General features: G+C 57.6%; 5 protein-coding genes across 5 annotated transcripts; 4 read left to right on the top strand and 1 right to left on the bottom strand.

The window, feature by feature from the left end:
* Positions 1-669: 669 nt before the first annotated feature.
* THITE_2106907 (uncharacterized protein) lies at positions 670-4,147 on the top strand. The gene is made up of 2 exons (XM_003648867.1): positions 670-1,131; positions 1,205-4,147. The coding sequence occupies exons 1-2, from the start codon at positions 845-847 to the stop codon at positions 3,948-3,950; spliced, it is 3,033 nt and encodes a 1,010-aa protein (XP_003648915.1). The 5' UTR covers positions 670-844; the 3' UTR covers positions 3,951-4,147.
* A 2,482-nt stretch (positions 4,148-6,629) lies between these two features.
* Positions 6,630-8,599, top strand: THITE_2106904 (uncharacterized protein). The gene is made up of 2 exons (XM_003648866.1): positions 6,630-7,272; positions 7,334-8,599. The coding sequence occupies exons 1-2, from the start codon at positions 6,951-6,953 to the stop codon at positions 8,398-8,400; spliced, it is 1,389 nt and encodes a 462-aa protein (XP_003648914.1). The 5' UTR covers positions 6,630-6,950; the 3' UTR covers positions 8,401-8,599.
* A 1,631-nt stretch (positions 8,600-10,230) lies between these two features.
* On the top strand, positions 10,231-11,737 carry THITE_2106902 (uncharacterized protein). Its single transcript, XM_003648865.1, has 2 exons — positions 10,231-11,386; positions 11,450-11,737. Exons 1-2 carry the CDS (start codon positions 10,456-10,458, stop codon positions 11,725-11,727), a joined length of 1,209 nt encoding a protein of 402 aa, XP_003648913.1. The 5' UTR covers positions 10,231-10,455; the 3' UTR covers positions 11,728-11,737.
* Positions 11,738-14,196: 2,459 nt separating this feature from the next.
* THITE_2106900 (uncharacterized protein) lies at positions 14,197-16,294 on the top strand. Its single transcript, XM_003648864.1, has 3 exons — positions 14,197-14,710; positions 14,764-14,888; positions 14,941-16,294. The coding sequence occupies exons 1-3, from the start codon at positions 14,364-14,366 to the stop codon at positions 16,251-16,253; spliced, it is 1,785 nt and encodes a 594-aa protein (XP_003648912.1). The 5' UTR covers positions 14,197-14,363; the 3' UTR covers positions 16,254-16,294.
* A 1,086-nt stretch (positions 16,295-17,380) lies between these two features.
* Positions 17,381-19,610, bottom strand: THITE_2106899 (uncharacterized protein). Its single transcript, XM_003648863.1, has 2 exons — positions 19,516-19,610; positions 17,381-19,398 (listed from the first exon to the last, which is right to left on the bottom strand). The coding sequence occupies exon 2, from the start codon at positions 19,223-19,225 to the stop codon at positions 17,546-17,548; it is 1,680 nt and encodes a 559-aa protein (XP_003648911.1). The 5' UTR covers positions 19,226-19,398; positions 19,516-19,610; the 3' UTR covers positions 17,381-17,545.
* Positions 19,611-20,625: the final 1,015 nt, after the last annotated feature.

Raw genomic sequence — 20,625 nt, 5'->3', positions numbered from 1 at the left:
GATGTCGTGTGCACACGAATAAGACAAGCGAACCCCGTGCTCGTCGCTCCAGTCGCTGCGGGCGGCGTCTGCTCGCTGCAGGCGGGCAGGCCGGCGCTCTGCGGGTCGCTTGGCCGAAGTCGAAGCCAGATGCACCTCGCGGACGAGATGCACGTCTACCTGCAGGATCGATTGGCTCGTGGAAATTCAGAGTCCGGAGTCTGTGGGTGAGGCCGCGAGCCAGATCCGCAGAGCGTGCACTGCGTGTGCCCGTCAGCGGCCGAGCAGGGGTCCCGAGAGTACGGTGGTCGCGTGTAGAGTACAGAATACGGAATATCAGCCGTGGCACAGAATGCTGGTGGTTGAGCAGGCGAGCAGCTGCAGAGATTGCTTATGTCCCGTCGTCGCAATTGCATTGGATTAGCCTCGTTCCGCCAGGACCTGCTGGGACCGCTGCGAAAACTCCGCTGTGGAGCACCCAATTCGCTGGATGCACACTACACTTCACTCCAGCAAGGCTTCGGGGACGTTAACTAGCCGGCGGCGACTCAGTGGTCGTGTCCCGGTTGGGGTCGGTCGCTGAAAAAGGGTCTTGGCAGATATTCCTAATACAAAAGTACTAGCGCTCGCAGCTGGGAATACCACGTAGGAGAGGTACCGTCATAGCAGGCGCAGCCGGTTCCACTTCCCGATTAAGCCGGGCCAAAATTCGGCCAGCGGTTCAAGTTCCACTTGCATCGAAGATTTTCGACTCAGACCTCTGCAGGTCTCATGTCACCACAGGTAGCCAGCTTGAGCCCCATCGAGTCGGCCTGCCTGCCCGTCTGCCTGGGACCGTGACAAGCCTTCTCGGCGTGTCAACACAATGCTCCGCAGCACGGCCCGGCGCGCTGCGAAAGCTGCGACCAACCTCGCGCAGTACCCGAAGCCCGGCGAGCAGCTGCACGGCTTCACGCTGCTCCGGGCGAAGCATGTTCCCGAGCTCGAGTTGACGGCACTGCATCTGCGGCACGACAAGACCGGGGCCGAGCACCTGCACATCGCTCGCGATGACAGCAACAATGTCTTCTCGATTGGCTTCAAGACGAACCCGCCGGACGACACTGGCGTCCCGCACATCCTGGAGCACACCACGCTCTGCGGCAGCGAGAAGTTGGCGCTTCCGTTCCTTGCCTTCTGTTTGCAACATCCCATGCTACAGCTACAGTCCTGCTGACTTTCACAGGTATCCTATCCGCGATCCGTTCTTCAAGATGCTGCCGCGGACCCTGTCTAATTTCATGAACGCGTTCACCGCGTCGGACCACACCTTCTATCCCTTCGCCACCACCAACGCCCAGGATTTCAAGAACCTCATGTCCGTCTACCTCGACGCGACTCTCCATCCCTTGTTGAAGGAATCCGACTTCACACAGGAGGGGTGGCGCATTGGGCCCGAGAACCCCCAGGCGCTCGCCACCGGAGCCGAGGTCAAGCCCGAAGACCGGAAGCTCGTCTTCAAGGGCGTCGTGTACAACGAAATGAAAGGTCAAATGTCCGATGCCGGCTATCTATTCTATGTCAGGTTCCAGGACCACATCTTTCCGGACATCAACAACTCCGGCGGCGATCCCCAGAAGATCACCGACCTCACTTATGAGCAGCTCAAAAATTTCCACGCACAGCACTACCACCCGAGCAATGCCAAATTGTTCACGTACGGTGACATGCCACTAGCAGATCACTTGCGTGAGATCGATGCGCAACTTAGCGCTTTTGAGAAGATCAAAGGCGATCCGACCATCCATCGCCCCATCGATCTCAGTAGCGGCCCGAGGGAGGTCCGCCTAGTCGGCCCCGTGGATCCGTTGGTGGACTTGAATAAACAATTCAAGACCTCTGTGTCGTGGGTGCTCGGGGATACTTCGAATGTCGTCGAATCCTTTTCCTTGGCGCTAATCTCCGCGTTGTTGACGGACGGCTACGGCTCGCCCCTGTACAAGGGTCTCATCGAGACCGGTCTCGGCACCGACTGGAGTCCCAATTCCGGCTATGACAGCTCCGCCAAGGTTGGGATATTTTCGATCGGCTTGACCGGCGTTCAAGAGGCGGACGTGCCCAAGCTCAAGCCCACTGTGCAAGAAATCCTCCGCAGCGTGCGCGAGAAAGGTTTTGAGCGCTCAAAAATCGACGGCTATCTCCACCAGCTCGAGCTCAGTCTTAAGCACAAAACGGCCAATTTTGGCATGTCGCTACTGCACCGGCTGAAGCCCAAGTGGTTCACGGGTGTTGATCCGTTCGATTCGCTCGCCTGGAATGACACGCTTGCTGCCTTCGAGAGAGAGTACGCGAAAGGAGGCTACCTCGAAGGTCTGATGGATAAGTACTTGCTTAATGACAACACTTTGACCTTCACGATGGCGCCGTCTCCCGATTTTGTGCAGGAGTTGGCGAAGGAGGAAGAAGCCCGCCTGAAAAGCAAGATCTCCAAGGCCATCGAGATCGCGGGGAGTGAGGAGCAGGCGCAGGCCGCTCTCGAAGCACGGGAGCTGGCATTGTTGGCCGAGCAGGCCAAATCCAACACCGAAGACCTCAGCTGCCTGCCCAGCGTCCATGTTCAAGACATCCCGCGCCAAAAGGAGCCTGTGGTTTTGCGGACCGAGACTGTGGGCGAGGTCAAGCTCCAGTTGCGGGAGGCGCCCACAAACGGTCTGACCTACTTCCGGGCCATCAACACGCTAGAGAACCTGCCCGATGAACTTCGCTCTCTCATTCCCCTGTTTGCGGACTCGATCATGCGCCTCGGCACGAAAGACATGACCATGGAGCAACTTGAGGATCTCATCAAGCTGAAAACCGGCGGCGTGTCCGTTGGCTACCACTCGGCGTCGCGCCCGACGGACTACACGCAAGCCAGCGAGGGTCTCGTCATCTCTGGCATGGCTCTCGACCGCAACGTACCGGCCATGTTTGACCTGCTGCGCAAACTGATTGTCGAAACCAACTTTGACAGCCCGGCGGCTGCCCAGCAGATCCGGCAGCTTCTGCAAGCGGCCGCCGATGGCGTCGTCAACGACATCGCCTCGTCCGGGCATGCCTATGCTCGAAGGGCCGCGGAAGCGGGTCTGACCTGGGACGCCTTCCTCAGAGAGCAAGTCAGCGGTTTGTCGCAAGTAAAGCTGGTGACAAGCCTGGCAAACCGGCCGGAATCAGACCAGCTCGAAGACGTCATCGCGAAGCTGAAGACGATTCAGCAGATCGCGCTTGCGGGCACCATGCGAGCCGCCATCACTTGCGATCGCGAGAGTGTCGCCAGCAACACCAGCGCGCTTTCCGGCTTTTTGGGCTCGCTCCGCCCCGGCGATGCAAAGTTCCCTCCCCGACGGACTGAGCAGTTTGCAAGAAACATCAAGTCGTTTTACCCCCTGCCGTATCAGGTGTATTACGGCGCGCTTGCCCTGCCGACGGTGTCCTACACGTCACCTGACGGAGCCCCTCTCCAGATTCTCGCCTCTCTGCTGACTCACAAGCACTTGCATCACGAGATTCGCGAGAAAGGCGGGGCATACGGCAGCGGAGCATATTCTCGCGCTATCGACGGCATCTTCGGCTTCTATTCATACCGCGACCCGAACCCGCTTAACACCATAAAGATCATGCGGGACGCCGGCCGGTGGGCTGTTGACAAGAAGTGGTCGGACCGCGATCTTGAAGACGCCAAGATCTCCGTGTTCCAGGCTATTGACGCCCCTCGAGCAGTCAACGAAGAGGGCATGAGCAACTTTGTCTACGGCATCACCGAGGAGATGAAGCAAAAGCGTCGAGAACAACTCCTCGACGTCACCAAGGACCAAGTTCGAGAGGTCGCGCAGAGGTACATCGTCGATGCGCTTAGCAGAGGCGCCGAACGGCTCGTCTTTTTGGGCGAGAAGCGGGACTTCGTCGACGAGTCATGGGAAGTCACCAACATGGACATCAACGGAACGCCGTAACGGCAGCATATGAGTGTCAACCAAGCACTCGAACGGCGAGCCGTCATGTACTTTTTTTGTAACTGAACATGTACAACAACACGCATACCGATGATACCCATCTCTAACACACAGGCCACGCCACCTGATCATACTCTGCAGCACTGCCACCATCCGGGACCGTTTAACCCCCTGATGACTGATGACTGCCATCAGCCACGCAATGCACCTCTCGACCTTTGCCTTTCCATCGAAGCGTCTGGATACGATACGTCTCACTGCTTCACACAATAGCCTTGAGACCACTGCACGGCGCGAGATTAAAGACACCGGACACCGGCCCGACCGGTGTCTGGCCTCGTTTTTCAGAGCCGCCTTCCACAGCTTTGGACTTGCGGACTAGAGAACAGAGTACATGCGACACTCAGACAATCCATTTGATTTCGAGACTATCTCGCCTCCCTGGTTGCCAAGTTTACATCATGCAGGTTGTTGCCTACACGAGCACCATCAAGACCTGCCTCGGCAATCCGGTGGCGACTACTTAGGTCCTAGGAGCGAGTTGCGGAGCAACATGCGCCGCCCCCTTCTGTTGGGGCATTTGCGTGCGAAGATCGCGTGAGCGATTTGTGTTGCTGGTTAGTTGATTATACTTAGGCTTTCACTCGAGTCAGGGCAACGAGCCGCGGCACGCAGCTGAGCATGTGCATTAAGCCCTCCATCCCCTGACGACCGGCAAGTTGGCGATCTCCATCTCCGTCGATGGTGCAATGCGATGCCGCGTGGTGCGCGATTTTATCACTGATGAGCGCCATCCCGCTGAGTCGTCATCTGGTCGCCTTTTCACCCTGTTCCTTGGTGGTGGCAGCTCGCAGCGGCTGGACTAGGCCGGGTGAAATCGAGATGTTAAGCGATTGCTGCGTTTGGTGGGGAAGCATTGGATGGAGTCACTCATCCACATGCCGCTTTTCGGCCATGAACAGCCGCTGACCGCAAGTTGCGGCTTGAAACAAGCAGACCACCAGCAGCTACCTTAGATCCTGTGTACTACCTACCTGGTAGATGCACATGAGGCATTTCGTATTCCGTACTGGGCAAGTCTTTGACCAACCCGTGAGGGGAAGAATCGGCGGCCTCCTCATCATCAGCGAGCCCGGTCGGATCGTTGTCGTCGTTGATCCCCGGGGTTTCACCAGCGGCTGCTCTACGATGAGTTCAGCCGCCTCGAGCCAAGACCCTGCATGTCTCGGGACGCGGTCCCGCATGGCTGCATCTTGTTTGGAAGACTCTTTGAGCTTGTGCCGCGGTGGGAAGGCCAATGAAAATCAAGCACCAGGTAACTCTCGTTGACTGCCACATTTTCGAGCTCGGGTCCTTATCCGGCCGCGATGACTCAAAGCAGTTGGACTGTAACATATGTTCCGCGCTCGGCTTTGCAGTGGTATCTCCGATGGGCTAGACTGCAAGATGCTCATGCGCCGCACCAAGTATTCGTTCCCCGCTCACAGGCTGGCTGTGGAGTTTTTGTGTGCGCTGGAGAGGGAAATCAATCAAGGAAAAGAATTGCAGAACCCTCTCGTCATCCCCACATTGATTGCACTGCCCTACGGGGGCAAACGGCGGAGACTCTTCGAAAACTCTCAGCTTCTCGTGCTTCGAAAGTTTTTATTTACATCCACCTTAGCCGCTAGTCTACCAACCCACCTTCCAAAATTGGTGTTTAGCCTGAGCTCTTCGTTACAGTAAAACCAGAAGTACTCATCGGGGCTCCAAAAACGTCTCCCCGACTGGCCGCCCAGTAGCCGCGCCCGACGAGTAGAGGGCAATCGCGCGTAAGGCAGGGCAATTGAGCAGGACAGCCACGTGCAATGCAAGGTAATTGCACGCAAGGCAGGGGCAAGGCAATCCCACGGAGGTGGGCAACTGCATCTAAGATCTAGGTACGGTATTTATTGTTGGGAGGAGTAGGAGCCAAGAGATGTTTGGGGGGTAGGGTACCTTAGTAAAATGGTTGCAGGGGGCGTGGTTGTATCCGGGCAAGTTTTCAGATTTTGGCTTGGGAGCTTTAGGGTTTCGAAGCATCTGCGCAATCTGCCCCCATATGCCCACTGCGAGCCACTCGATTAATAAAAGTACACCAAGAGCCGAGAAGCTCCCACCCAGCTTCGAAACTTTGCACCTCTCCACTCCCTTGACGGCTCTCCTTCCCGGCCATCACCTTTCTCACGTTCCCATCTTGCCGACGCGCCATCGGAAATTCGGGTCGTACGGCCATTGCATCTGCTTCCCGCTCAGCGTTAATCCCGTAAGTAGGACAGCGATCAGCATTTTCCTCCGTCGCAAAAGCGCGCGTGCAGTGCAACGCCACTCGAGGTATGACCCAGCTCGCCAGAATTGCCGCAGCGCGCAGTGGCGCTGTCGAGTCGCGCAGCGTCATCCGCGAGGATCCCCCGCCTCTCGGCGAAATGGGATGGAAATCGGAACCGCAGGATCGGCAACAGGGTCGCGAAGTAGTCTACCATGCTAACGTCGCTGTCCTCCCAAGGCCCTCTCTCGCCAGACTGCCTTTGGTCTTCTCAAAGGCACCCGCTTCTACTACGGCTTTCTCGGCCGTCACCCTTGTCTCAGACCAAGATTTCAGCCTCCGAAAAACCTTCCATATCATCAACTCGCTCCCCCCACCTGCTGAGGTCGCCTAAGGAACTCGACTTTTCCTTGCTCGACTTCTCTCTGCACCAACACCCCGAGTTCGACTCCCCCCACCAGCTGCCGCATAGGACGAGTTGTGCGGTTCTTCCTCTCACCGAGGAAGAGTCGACGAAGTCTCGTCAGACCGCCCAGGGACCAGTCTGCTTCCGCCTTCGACCTCCCTAGAACCCGCTCGAGCACCCGCGCCATAAATCTCTCGCGCTTGCCTCTCGACAGTCTCCCATCTCGCGCGCATCCGACTCTTCTCGCCCCTCCTGCTCAGCCCGCTTGCCTCCGCTTGATAGTATACCGCTCCTCGCCAAATCGCGGGATATGGTTATGCCAACGGTTGTCTCGGATCGATTCGCATCTCTTGATTATACGGAGTTCACGAATAATCATGTCTTTTTGAAGAGTTGCAACAATGGCTTCTTCGAACACAACCACCATGGCCATCATGACCACCATGATGGGGGCAAGATTGACTCGGCCAAGCAGCTGATCGGCGAGGCCCTGCGTGAGCGCGTTGAGAACATCGACTCGGAGTCTTGCGAACCCGGAGAGGAAGATACCTTCTTCGTCGCCGACCTCGGTGAGGTCTATCGGCAGCACCTCCGCTGGAAGCGGAATCTGCCGCGCGTCAAGCCGTTCTATGGTAAGACTCAGTCGTATATCCCTTATCACCCGTGAGGCGAGCACTAACAACTAGTCCTCAGCCGTCAAGTGCAACCCGGACCCCAAGTTGCTGGAGCTGCTGGCCGCCCTAGGCACCGGCTTTGACTGCGCCTCGAAGGCCGAGATCGAGCAGGTTCTAGGCCTGGGCGTCGACCCGTCGCGCATCATCTATGCGCAGCCCTGCAAGACCAACTCGTATGTGCGCTATGTCGCCAGCCAGGGCGTGCGCCAGATGACGTTCGACAACGCCGACGAGCTCCGCAAGATTGCGCGCCTTTTCCCGGGGGCAGAGCTCTTCTTGCGCATCTTGACCGACGATTCCTCCTCGCTGTGCCGTCTCAGCCTGAAGTTTGGCGCTTCGCTCGACTCGACCGACAGCCTCCTGGCTCTGGCGCGCGAATTGGGGCTCAACGTTGTGGGCGTCAGCTTCCACGTCGGCTCCGGTGCGTCCGACCCCGGCGCGTTCCTAAAGGCGGTCCAGGATGCGCATGTCGTCTTCCAGCAGGCTGCCTCTCACGGATTCTGCCTCAAGACGCTCGACGTTGGCGGTGGCTTCTGCAGCGACGCCAGCTTCGAAGAAATGGCTGGCGTGCTGGGCGCCGCCCTGGACGAGTACTTCCCGGCGCGCTCTGGCATCAACCTCATCGCAGAACCCGGCCGCTACTTCGCGTCGTCGGCCTTCACGCTGGCCTGCAACATCATCGCTCGCCGCACCATCGAGGATGTGTCTGCTGCCAGTTACATGGTGTACGTCAACGACGGCCTCTACGGCAACTTCAGCAGCATCATGTTCGACCACCAGCACCCTGTGGCCAAGGTGCTGCGCTCTGGCGCCCGGACGCTCTACAACACGCCGGCCGCCGAGGCCACGGACTCGGTCGACGGCATCGAGTACAGCATCTGGGGCCCGACGTGCGACGGCATCGACCGCATCACCGAGAGCATCCGCTTCTCCGTGCTGCTGGACGTGGGCGACTGGCTCTACTTCGAGGACATGGGCGCCTACACGAAGTGCTCTGCCACCACGTTCAACGGGTTCACCAACGACCATGAGGTCATCTACGTGTGCAGCGAGCCGGGCGCGAAGGCTCTGCTGGGCCTGCCTTGAAGAGCCTGGACTGTGCTATCTGGCAGCCGTCCCTTTGGGGATTGATTGGGTGGGGGGGGGGAAGGGGATAATCTTTCAGTGGCCGTTTTGGGGTCCACTTCGTTTCGTTCGGTTTTGCTGCTTTTATAGAAAAAAAGGCGGTGGGAACGGGCCCTGGTCTGTATCGCAGAAACAAGGTCACCCGAGTAATAGACGTGTTTACACTGGGATATCAGTTGCTTGAGAGCTATCTCGGAGCTGGTGAGACATGTGAGGGTTATGGCTAAAGAGGTCCCGCCAAGACTAATTTCGGAGGTTGCCGCTTACAAGAAATTACAAATCGCCAAGGGTACGTAGGGCTGCCATAACTTAGAGCATCACCAACAACGAAATGTCGCAAAGACTCGCAACAACAACTTTACGAAACCTCAACCAAATCGAAAAAAAAGAAAACGAAGTTAACCCGTACCCTAACTATAACCCGTACCCTAACGATAACCCGGACCCTAACTAGCGGGGGGCTGGCGCCGCCCCCCGTACCCCCGGCGAACTAACCCTTAGCGATAGTGTAAACGCCTTGGCGATCGTGGCTACGTAAAAACGTTGTAAAAACAAAGCCGACAATTGGCCGAAATTAGTCTTGGCGGGACCTCTTTAGCCATCAGCCATGTACATGAGAGCAAGAATGTTGTCAAACAGGAAAGTGTTTGTGACGCAAACACCCGACCTTTGCCAGAGATCGAACATGACGTAATCCGAGCTGCAAGCACTGACCCCTTACCTGTAGGTTTCCTGCTCAGTACGGATTAGTGGCGCTGGCAATACCTGGCAGCTATGCCGATCAGGGGTTCAAGTAGGGGAAGAATACACAACCTTACGGGATGTCCCTCACACAACGTTATCTCTGTATTACGAGGACTCAATCGCCACCTCCGATGCAGTAGCACGCAGTATGCGTGTTTGTACTGTACACTATAGAGTTCACCATGGAAAGCCGCTGGAATCCGTGCAGAGTACGGATTATTAGAGGGAGGGCAAACACCGAATTCAACCCCCCGCGGGCCATTGTAAACCTCTGAGTCCCCAGTTCCCCCCGCGCCCCACTTAGGTTAACTGTATTTGACGCCTCATTGACAACACTATGATTGTGAATGTGACCGGGATCCCTCCCTTCCTTTTTTGGCACCGAGATGGAGCGTATCCAACGACGGCGGCAGTTCCCGTTTGTTTCTTCGGTGGTGTAACAGGCAGGTAAACCAGTAAGTTAAGCCACTCGGATGTTTGAAACAAGAGCAAGGCATTTTCTTCTCGTGCTGTCCTGCCTTTTTGGTTCAGATATGCTCGAACGGTCGCTCTTTCCGTGTAAGTTATGCGGAATTCAACCTGGCTGCGTCAGACTGTCTTAATTGTGTCGTCCAGCACCAATCCGGCCTGATTGATGGGATCGGATTTGAGTCTGATATAAGTTCCGCCTGCTGGTTTGGTTTGGTACGGTTTGAACTGGACTATCTTAGTTTGGCATTTGTACGACCGCCACAAGCGCATCGGAACGAACGCAGTGCCACCTTCCCGCTGGCTCAAGTCACAAGCTGTCTCAGCGCCCAATCCCTTTTTTGGAGGGGTTGAAAGGCTGACTTGCTTTTTTTCAATCTTTCCCGCCTTCTTCTTGCTCTTCGTTCCTTCCCGGATTCTCTTGTTCTCGACCAACCACTTTCCTTTTTGCAAGTTGGAGGAGGATAGCAAGCCTGGTTCCAGTGCAAACGGCGTTTTCTTCTCCACGGTCCTTTCCTGCTGCTCGTAACCATCAAGAGACGTTCCTTACGTCGAGCTGTGCTTCCGACTTTCCTGCTGTTGACCGCCCTGTTGCTATCGTGGTGCCAACCGATTGATCGACCAACAAGCACTACAGAAAACAAACACTTAGCACTCAACACTCACTGGATCAACTTCAACTTACAATTTTCCCGCCAACACCACATCCAGACTTCCTCCGAGAGCGAGAGCAGACCCACCTAAGAGGTCGCAACAGAGAACAGCCACGAAACTTCGCGAGAGGGAACGAAAAGGCCGGCAGCCATGGTCCGCAACATCGTCCTCCTCGCGGGCACGTCGCACCCGCGCTTCGTGGCCGACGTCGCCGCCATGCTCGGCGTGTCGCCGGCGAGCTGCGTGCTGTCCAAGTTTTCCTGCGGCGAGACGCGCTGCGAGATCCGAGACTCGGTGCGCGGCAAGGATGTGTATATCGTGCAGTCCTTTGGGGTCGGGCCCGCGGGCGTCGACGGCGATGCTGATGCTGGTGGTGCTGAGGGCGGTGGGAGCGGGAGAGGTGAAGTCGATGGGGATGGTGAGGTTGCAGGGGTGAAAGAGGCGGAGAGAGAGCGAGAGAAGGCAGCGCGGCATACGGTCAACGACTACTTCGTCGAACTGTGCATCATGATCTCGGCGTGCAAGACGGGCAGCGCGAAGAGAGTAACCGCGGTGTTGCCCCTGTTTCCGTACTCGCGGCAGCCGGATCTGCCGTTTTCCAAGGCTGGGGCCCCGTTGGTTGGGCTGTCGCGCGGGATTGGAAAGGGTGAGGCCGATGGCGGAGGTGATGGGGGCGGCGGAAAAGCGAAGCCGGTCGAGTACACGTTTGAGAGCGTCCCTGTGACCCCGGGTCCGAATATCCCCCAGACGGTTGGGCTGAGGAGTCCCGAGTTGGATGTCGTGGAGATGATGAGAGGCGCTTCGCTGGAGAAGGAGGGGGATGTGACATGGAGGAAAGCGAGCAGCAGCGGATGGGGCTCGCCTACACTGCCGCCGCAGGACAAGCAGACTGGCAACTACACCACGCACGACTACGAGAACCCGTCGCTGATGATGGCGCTGCAGGCGAAATCGGGGCACAAGCAGTTCATGGCGCAGGCTGGGTCGCTCATGGCGGACTTGCTGACCTGCGCTGGGGCGGACCGCATCCTGACCTGCGACCTTCACGAGAGTTCTTATCAGGGCTTCTTCGACATTCCGGGTGGGTTATTGATGTCTTATGACGCTCGCTGGGGATGGGGCAAACGCTGACTAGCTCTCTCAGTCGACAACCTCTACGCCCGGCCGCTGCTGAAACGCTACATCCAGCACCACATCCCCAACTACCGCGACGCGGTCATCGTCAGTCCGGATGCGGGTGGCGCCAAGCGTGCCACGGCGATAGCCGACAGCCTTGGGCTGGCTTTTGCCCTCATCCACAAAGGTATTGCTTATTTGCTCTTCTCCCTCCTGCTAACCATCGTACCGAAGCTAATCAGGACAATCACCCCGTCGCAGAACGCCGTCCGCCGAAGATCTCGGAAACCCCCAAAGCAACCATGATGCTAGTCGGCGACGTCGCCTCACGCGTGTGCATCCTCATCGACGACCTGGTCGATACGGCCAACACCATCACACGCGCGGCGAAGTTGCTCAAGCGGGAAGGCGCGGTGCAGGTGATTGCGCTGCTGACGCACGGCGTGATGAGCGGCGACGCCATTGCGCGCATCAACGCTTCCGCGCTCGACAAGGTGGTCGTGACGAACACGGTCCCGCAGGAGGCGCACCAGGCGGCGTGCGCGAAGCTCGAGGTGTTGGATATCAGCGCGACGTTCGCCGAGGCCATCAGGAGGGTGCATCACGGCGAGAGTCTGAGCACACTGTTTCAGTATGATTGATGAGCCGATGCGGTTCTGCTGCTTCCGGGCTGGTTCGGGTCTGAAACAATGGCCTTGGGACATTCTACTGCATTGGTATGGAGTTTCCTAGGTGTTGTCAGGAGTATTGTTGGGGGGGAAACGTGCGGGTCTAAGGATCGCCCTGGAGAAAGATGGCAAAATGGTGCCCGGGTCAGGCTGTCATGATACCCCCAGAGTCTGCAAGGAAGTGAGCACGGTAGGCAAAAAGAAAATGCCGTCATATGTCTCCTTAAGGTATTCTGTCTGAGGGCCTAGTTATGCCTCCACAGTCGCGGTGCCGCGGGCGGACTCATCGTCGGGGGCGGAACTAGGGGAGATTGTCCTCAAAGAACCGCCCGGCATATGACCCTATCGGGATAAGTAGTTGATGAGCAGTCATAGATCAGCTTTGCCGCTTGAACTGCTGTGTACCTTAAACGGAGAACGCTGGAGAAGGGGTGATAAGTTGGGTTGGCAGCGGGACGCATCTCAGTGCTGCAGGAGGCATGTCAAGAGTACATGCCGATGGCCATCCAGGAAAAAGTTAGGTGGATTTATCCCATCAGCAAAACCCATCAGAAAATGGCGGCGCGTTACAGTAGGGTGTGTGGCGAGACTTCAGGCGAGGTGAATACCTCTTAAGTTCTGGACGGTGAAATAGACTACATAAAATGCGTCGTACAGGGATGGAGACGTCCTCTGTGGTCCCCCTCGATTGCGCTGCATGTGGAGGAAATCCATGTGCACCAAGGGTGCGGGGTGTTAGACAAGGGATTCGCAGTTCCAGGCGCAGGGAAACACGAACTTGACGCGTGGGGGCTTCCACAGACGCGCCCGTCATTGGTCGCGGCCTGCAGGTGGCCACGACCCACGATGTTGAGCAGGGGTCCTCAGCCAGTTAACGGTCCCCGCATCGCGACGGTGTGGTGCAGCTGGGCAGAAACAAAACAACAACAAAAGCCGCCTGCTGGCGAATCCAAGAGCAGTGTGCATTCTGGATGCTGCGACGCGTGCCCGCCTGATTCGGCCATAGATGCAGGGCAGCGAACATGTTGACTGCAATAAAAAAACATCTCGAAACCATCGCTCCAGGAGGAGGAGCAGCGTAGTGTTTGGAAGATCCAAGAGTGGTTTCCAGTCAGCGGCTAAGAATTCGAGATGAATGAATATCTGTTTTGGATTTAAGGTTGGGCGGCCCACACATACCTTTCGAGTTTACCGGAGAAGTTGGCGTAACTATCGAGAAAGGAACTCATTATTGGTGACTGGGCAGTCAGATCTCCTTCGTAACCAGTGTTCATGCACATTTGAGAATTGACTAAAACTTAACAATCTTGGAGAATGAGTTTTCAAGCAGCAAGAAGAGCGGAACGACGACTCGAGGATGTCTTTGTCGCGTTCAATCATTGCTTCTTCAGTCGCAGTTGCGGCTGGATGGGGCACCTCACACCGCAGCCGCGGGCCGCACACCGTTTTGGTTGCAATGTGTTTTCATGGCCCATGCATCCCTGGCCATCGAATGAGCGCTTGATCGTGATTGAGGGTTTCGCGACTGGTGTTGGTATTGTGAAATTTGGGAACAATTCATGTAACGAACGGGGCGGCGAGGTAAAATACACTAGATACCTACCTGACTTTTGCGCTGGCGGGTAAGGGAGGGAATGCACAATACCATTACAGGGATCAATACCGTCAGACAATTGGCACGCAAAGAACGCAATAGCATTCAGGGCCCACTCGGCTCGCAGGGCAGAGGCAGGGGGAGGCAGGTACCCTCGATGCTCCTTCCAACCTCATTTCTCCGTTCAACCACACTTCTCCACCCTGCACCTTGCTACCGCCCGCCGCACATCACTGCCGTCGCCGTCGACAGCGCGCCAAACAGGCGAAGTCCACGACAACGAGCTCGACAGTCCCGAACCTGCGCGATTGCAATGACTCCCTGACCGCTTCGGCACGCTCCTAAACAAGTCCGAACAATTCAGCGCCTCTTGCCCGACGACCCTGTTGCCCCGCTGAGCTTACAGAGCCATCGCAACGAGGATCCCACCGGCTTTCGCGACCCCTCTTATCGATTTGCGTGACGCTGCGCATCGACTTCTGCCTGCTTACCTCGATTATCTGCGTGCGCACTATCACCGACACCCCTGACCATCCCTTCCGACCTGATTCTGGCCCGATTTTTGGCAACAAAGCGCACCCGCAAAGGACCGCGCTCACTTTGGCGTGTCCTGCACTGCATAGGCCTATATACCTTGCATTCTCCCTGGGACTTTGCCGATTGTTACGATAACATTTAATATGTCCCTCCACGGCGCCGGCATGCCCGGTGCGGCGTCAGACGATGCTGGCGCCCGCTTTAGCAAACCGCTTCCCTCGACCGCCACACCGGATCGACCAATAGCCGGATTCAATGCTCTGTCTGCGCCTTCTACCACCGCCATGAGAGCTTCCTCTGAACAATTCCTGCACCACGGCCCTTCCTCGTCCAGAGCCTCTTCGGCCTCCCGGCAGGCGCGCTCGTCAGCGGCCCACAGCGGCACCGAAGGACCCGGGAGGGCGTCTGACGGGTTGGACGCGCTCGACAAACAGAGAGAGCGTCTCTATGGAAGCCCGCGCAGGAAGCGGCAGAGGATAGATGCCGACAGGTACGCCCGACACTCTTTCCTCGGTGGCGGATCGTGTTGACCTTGATCTGCAGATTCATTCCCGCGCGGTCTGGCCGCGATTTGCAGTCTGGATACCAGTTGATCCCGCCACCGCCGCGACCAGCCCCAGAGAGGGGTCGACCGAGAAGCCCACCGAGGGGATATCGCTCGCAAAAGAGTAAGTGGTTTCGCCGAGTGGCCATCTCCCGCTGTGCTGACACCAGCTGCAGGCGAGGAGGCCGATCAGACCTTCAGGGAGCTGCTGCGCACTGAGCTTTTTGAGGACACCGTACCGCAGACCTCGCCGAGATGGACGCCGGAACACGAGCGGATGCGCACGCCTCCCAGAGGCCCAGATCCGGCGCTTCCGACGTCCTTGACCCCCTCAACTCCCCAGAAGAACCTGTTTTCGTACGTTTCCCCGCGCCACCAACACCTCGTCGGCCTCTCGACGCCCAGGAAGACGCCTCAGAGAGCACACAGCTTGCTGCCGGATCCGCGCTTGGACACGTACAGCACGACGCCGATAACCTACAACAGTCAGCAGATGCTGCTCGCCCCGCGGCGCCAGCACAGGACAGTTAGCAAAGTACCGTTCAAGGTCCTAGATGCGCCGAATCTTGCCGAAGATTTCTATCTTAACTTGATGGATTGGGGCAGCTCGGATGTTCTAGCCGTCGGTCTCGGTTCGGGCGTCTTCATGTACAACGCGCAAAACGGGAAGGTCGCCAAGTTGTGCACGCTCGAGGATGATAAGGTCACCAGCGTCTCCTGGATTCAAAAGGGAACCCATATTGCCATCGGCACTAAGAAGGGCCTGGTGCAGATATGGGACGCTCAAAAATTCAAGAGGATGCGGACGATGACAGGCCACACTGCGCGCGTTGGCTCGCTGGCGTGGAATGCCCACATCCTGTCCACCGGCTCGCGGGATCGAACCATCCTGCACCGCGACGTCCGGGCTCCGGATCAGTGGGTGAAGCAATTAATCGGGCACAAACAGGAAGTTTGCGGCCTGAAATGGAACTGCCAGGACGGCCAGCTGGCCAGCGGATCAAACGACAACACGGTCCTGGTCTGGGACAAGCTCCAGGACCACAAGCCGCTCTGGACCTTCACCGAGCACATTGCCGCCGTTAAGGCCCTTGCCTGGTCTCCTCATCAGCGTGGCCTGTTGGCTTCGGGCGGCGGCACCGCCGACCGCCGTATCATTTTCCACGACACGGTCCGCGGCAACGTCCGCAACGACGTCGACACGGGTAGCCAAGTCTGCAACCTCATGTGGTCCAAAAACTCAAACGAACTCGTCTCGACGCACGGGTACATACAAAACAACCTAGTCATCTGGAAGTACCCCTCCATGTCGCGCGTCGCCAGCTTGACCGGCCACACCTACCGCGTGCTCTACCTGGCCATGAGCCCCGACGGGACCCAGGTCGTCACCGGCGCGGGCGACGAGACCCTGCGCTTCTGGGAGGTCTTCAAACCGAAGCAGCCCGTCAGGCTGCTGGGCGGGAGCATAGACCTTCCCGTCATCCGCTAGAGATGGGGCGGCCACTTCGCCGCGGATTGTGGCGGTTGCCTCGCGGTTTCAGCGTTGCATTTTTAATGCTTTATCTTGACTTCATTTTTTTTTCTTTTTTGGTGGTTCATTGGGCGGAGCAAATGGGCATGGATTTGGGATGGGGGGTTGCGGATTGATATTACCTCCGGGATTTTCACCGAGAGTGCATGGCACATGGGGAGCAGGCGTTGGGTGTAACAAGGGCAACAGCGCGGATGATCCCATGATATATTATGGTGAATGACTGGGGAAATTCATGACATGTCTTGCACTTGGGTACTCTGGGACCGGGACAAATGGGCGATCGGACTGTGGGGAACCTTGCCTTGCTTTTTTTCCCCCTGCATGGTATTTGGATGATGCGGTGTCTCTGGCGTTGGGAGCTTCATGAGCGCTGTGGTTGCCCTGGGTAATATTTATACTTGCGCTCGGGTGGGGACTGGGCACTGGAAGCGGTGATCGGACTGATTTGCCCCGCGCCGCTTGATCATGGGACGGACTTACCTAGCTACCCGCTTGGGCTGGGGCATCGGCGCTTGTTCAGGGCGTCTCCGGGTTATGAGGACGATGGGTAGCTAGCTGGGTGGTTGAGATCTGTCTTGGATCCCGGATATGATAATGCCGAACCGCTCTCGGTGTAAGCTGTACACACCTTGTTTTGACTTCACCTCCAGTAATGCGTGCTGTGGTTGGTGGCTGTTGGCTGTGTGGCTGGATATTAACCTGTGAGTTACTTGGCTTGTGAGATGCGGCATGAAAGCCTTGCCTTACACACAGCTACGCTCTCTCTGTGCCTGCTCCTCATGGTAGTTGCTCGTTCAGGAGCAACCCAGCTTGATAAGATGGTCTCAGTCCGATGCAGCAGAGACCCCGTGGATCAACCCATGCAGAACGCGAGTGACCCAAGCGAGAAATGAGAATCCCCGCTATCAAAGACGATGATGGGGAGGGAGGAAAAAAAAGAACTGAATAGTTGCTAAGCTAGGGTATCATCATAAATGATTGAATCCGTTCCGGTCCGTCTCGCGCCTCTTCCCTGCAGCCCCCCTTCAAAGGGGCGTACAGTACCAATCCGGAGTGAATGGGCAGATTGATGCAACCCACCCCCATCAAACACCTTCTATTATCCAGCGCCGCCGAAATCAGGTCCGATTGAGTGAATCCCCACAATCCAGCACAAGGCAGAAGCCAGCTGCGGAAAAGACAGGTCGACTATCCAAGGTATGTTCAGGGTCATCATTAACAGGGAGGGAAAACAACCGTCATCATCATCATGACAAAGACTGCCCCGCACTCCCGCTGCCGCTCCCGGTCTTCCGCTCCCTCGCCACATCCCTCGCCCCGACGTCCATATCCGCCCCGGTCGCGATCACGGCCGCCGGCCGCTCGTCGTTCAGCAGCGGGATGTTATCGACGGCGGCGAAGCCGCTCGTGCCGCGGTCATCCAGCGCCTTGCCCGAGATGGCGTCGGCAAGACTACTGCGGGCGGCGGCGGCGGCGGGAGAGGCGGTCGTCGCCATCGCGCCAGGCGCAGCAGGTGTAGCAGCAGCGGCAAGGGCGGCGGCGGTGCCATCCTCACGCGGCGCGAGCGGCGGGCTTTGCACGCCGGCGGCCGGGCCGTCCGAGCTGTTCTGCCACTTGGCAACCTCGGCCTTCATGGCCTCGAGTTCCTTCTGGAAGCGGTTGCCGAAGACGTCGATGTAGTAGGTGCTGCCGTTGTAGACGGACCAGGCGAAGACGAGCAGGAGGAAGGCGGCCGAGGCCCAGCGGCTGAAGAACCACAGCGGGCAGGGCAGCATGGTCAGCACGGCGTAGATGTACTGGATCAGCATGAAGGCGGGCTCCTGCAGGGGCTCGGGCAGGGCCAGCACGATCTTGCCGATCCAGATCTTGCTGTAGGACCTGCGCAGCCAGGTGAAGGAGGTGGGGCGGCCGGCGGCGATCTTCTCGCGGCGGCGCACGGATATGAAGAAGTAGTAGCACAGCTGCCAGAAGGCGTACGGGATGGTCGACCAGGCTAGCATCGAGAGGACGTTGGCGTAGGCGGTGGCGGAGCCCGGCGGCGAGTTCTTGATGGTCCAGATGGCCGGGAAGCGTTTGGCCTGGAGGGCCGGGTCGACCAGATGGACGATGCAGTGCAGGGTTGCGCACGGCATAATGTGGATAAAGAGTGAGGTGACCTTGTCGAACGAGTGGAAGACCAGGGAGTTGCGCCACATGATGATGGCGACGGCATTGTTGCCGTAGGCGAGGCAGTAGACGGCGGTGAAGAGGCGCTTGGAGGAGGGGAAGGCCCAGATGCTGAGTATGAGCAGGAAATTAACGAAGTAGCAGAGGTCGGCAAGGAAGTAGTGGTAGCCGCGCTTGTGGTAGGTGTAGAAGCGGATGGGCATGAAATACAGCACCTGGCCGGTGTACCAGAGGTGGAACCACTCGGCATAGCCGCCGATCAGGTAGCCGCTGACGAAGATGTTCATGACGCCGAAGATGAAGGAGATCTTCTCGCGCAGCGAGATGGCCTTGGTGTCGTTCCACCGCGCGCCGAGCTTCTCGACGCTCGCTCGCATCCGCTTGCGATAGCGCTCCAGCTGCTCCTCTGCCGAGGGCACGCGACGCCGCCACTCGTCCACCATGCGCTCGCGTGCCATGCGGCTCCGGTTGCCGAAGGCCTGGCGTGACTTGCGCACCTTCTCGGTCTGCGCCGAAATACCCTTCTGCAGCTTCTCGAGCTGGTGTGACAGCGTGAAATTATCAAGGATGTCGAGCACCGTAAGCCGGTCCAATGGCGGGAACGGGTCCCAGTCCTCTTGGTACGAACTGCTTCCGGAGAAGGACGGGTTTCGCGAGAGCCGGGGGCTCTTGGGCACCGTGGGCCCCAGCGTGGGCGTCTCGACGGCCTGCTCGTGCAGCGAACCGTCATCAGGGGGTGTGCCGCTCATATCTGGCGTCATGACTGTCTCGCTGTCCGTTGATGCTCCCTCCCACTTGTTGTTGTTGTTGTTGCTGTTTATGCCTTCGGCGTTTGGGATTGGTATTGGGTTGCTGCTGCTCTCCGGTGCCGCCATCGCGACTTGCAACGGACCGGTTGGGCGAGATAGAACTGGCCAGCGCGATGCCGATGGAGCTAAAGCGTCAAAGCGTCAGTCAACCTCGGAGAGACAAGAGACGGGGATGAGCTTGTGGGTATGCGACGTCATGGATGGCAAACGGCGCGCAACATGAGGGAAGCGACGAGACTTACACAGCACGATATTTTCGAATGTGGCGATCGAGTCGAGCGCAGTACGCGCCGCCGACCACAGTTCGCACAAATGCCCCTCTCCGACAGCTACCGAGCAACTACCCCCAGGTCTTAGCTTGTTCGCATGCGTTATCAGGAAGAAACTCGGGAGCTATTGCGTTGGTGTCGTCGGGAGACGTCAAGCTCCGGGAGCTGCCTTTCAAGCTGGTGTTTGCTCCTAGCGTCACTTGTGACAAGCGAGAACGAGGTTCAAGGTCGAAAGGCCGGGAGGCTCAGGGACTCAGCGGTTTTGTCGAAACTTAAAGGTAGATGGATCGGCCCGCCGCGGTGGTAACCCGTGCTTTGTTGCAGCCCACGAGAGCGACGGGACTGGAGCGTTGTGGTCGTGGACGTCCAAGTAGGGGATGCCCAGCTGACCTCGAAGGAGGCCATGGAGGTGTTCAGGATTGACATGGGTGCTGCGATCAAACTAGCGTCTCACAGAAGCTCTGCGACTGGCTCAGCAACTTGGCGTGTCGCAAAGCTGCGCTCTTACTGGACGAAACCAGGCAACTACAACCTGGTCCCATGGAGCTTTATCTGCACCCGACTGATAGTTAAGTCCGCAGTAGGCCGTGCTGCCGCAGCAAGTAACGTTAGAGGCGTGACAGGCAGACACCTCCGACTCACTTACATCCGTCCCACCACCAGGCGCCCAAATCATCCAGCTGACCTAGTAATACGTTCGTTCTGAAGCATAGCCACTTCTCAGATCGCTGCTGATATTAAAAGCGCAGACTACGGCAGTGCCATGGTACGGTTCTGCGGGTAACTACCAGGTAATCAAGATAGCATTAACCTGAGCTCCGTCAGACTCCAAGTGCCGTTTCCGGCAGGACTACCTTTAGGTACCGTTATTTACCAGACCCAGCGCGGGTATCAGACTTCGGATTAACAGCTTCCCAAGAGGAAATCCTTAGAAATGTGACAGCGCGCGGGACGGGCATTATCATAATGATTATGCCACTGCGAGGGTCTGTGGCATCACAGCTTCACTCAGGACTTTGCAATAAAAGTTGGTAAAGCGGGCACCTACCTTGGTTGGTACGGTACATACGGTACAGATTACAC

This window comes from Thermothielavioides terrestris, chromosome 1, assembly GCF_000226115.1.
Source record: "Thermothielavioides terrestris NRRL 8126 chromosome 1, complete sequence".
NCBI classification, from domain to species: domain Eukaryota; kingdom Fungi; phylum Ascomycota; class Sordariomycetes; order Sordariales; family Chaetomiaceae; genus Thermothielavioides; species Thermothielavioides terrestris.
Note: the sequence above shows the minus strand (reverse complement) of the source record. Positions and strands in the feature narration are given on the sequence as shown.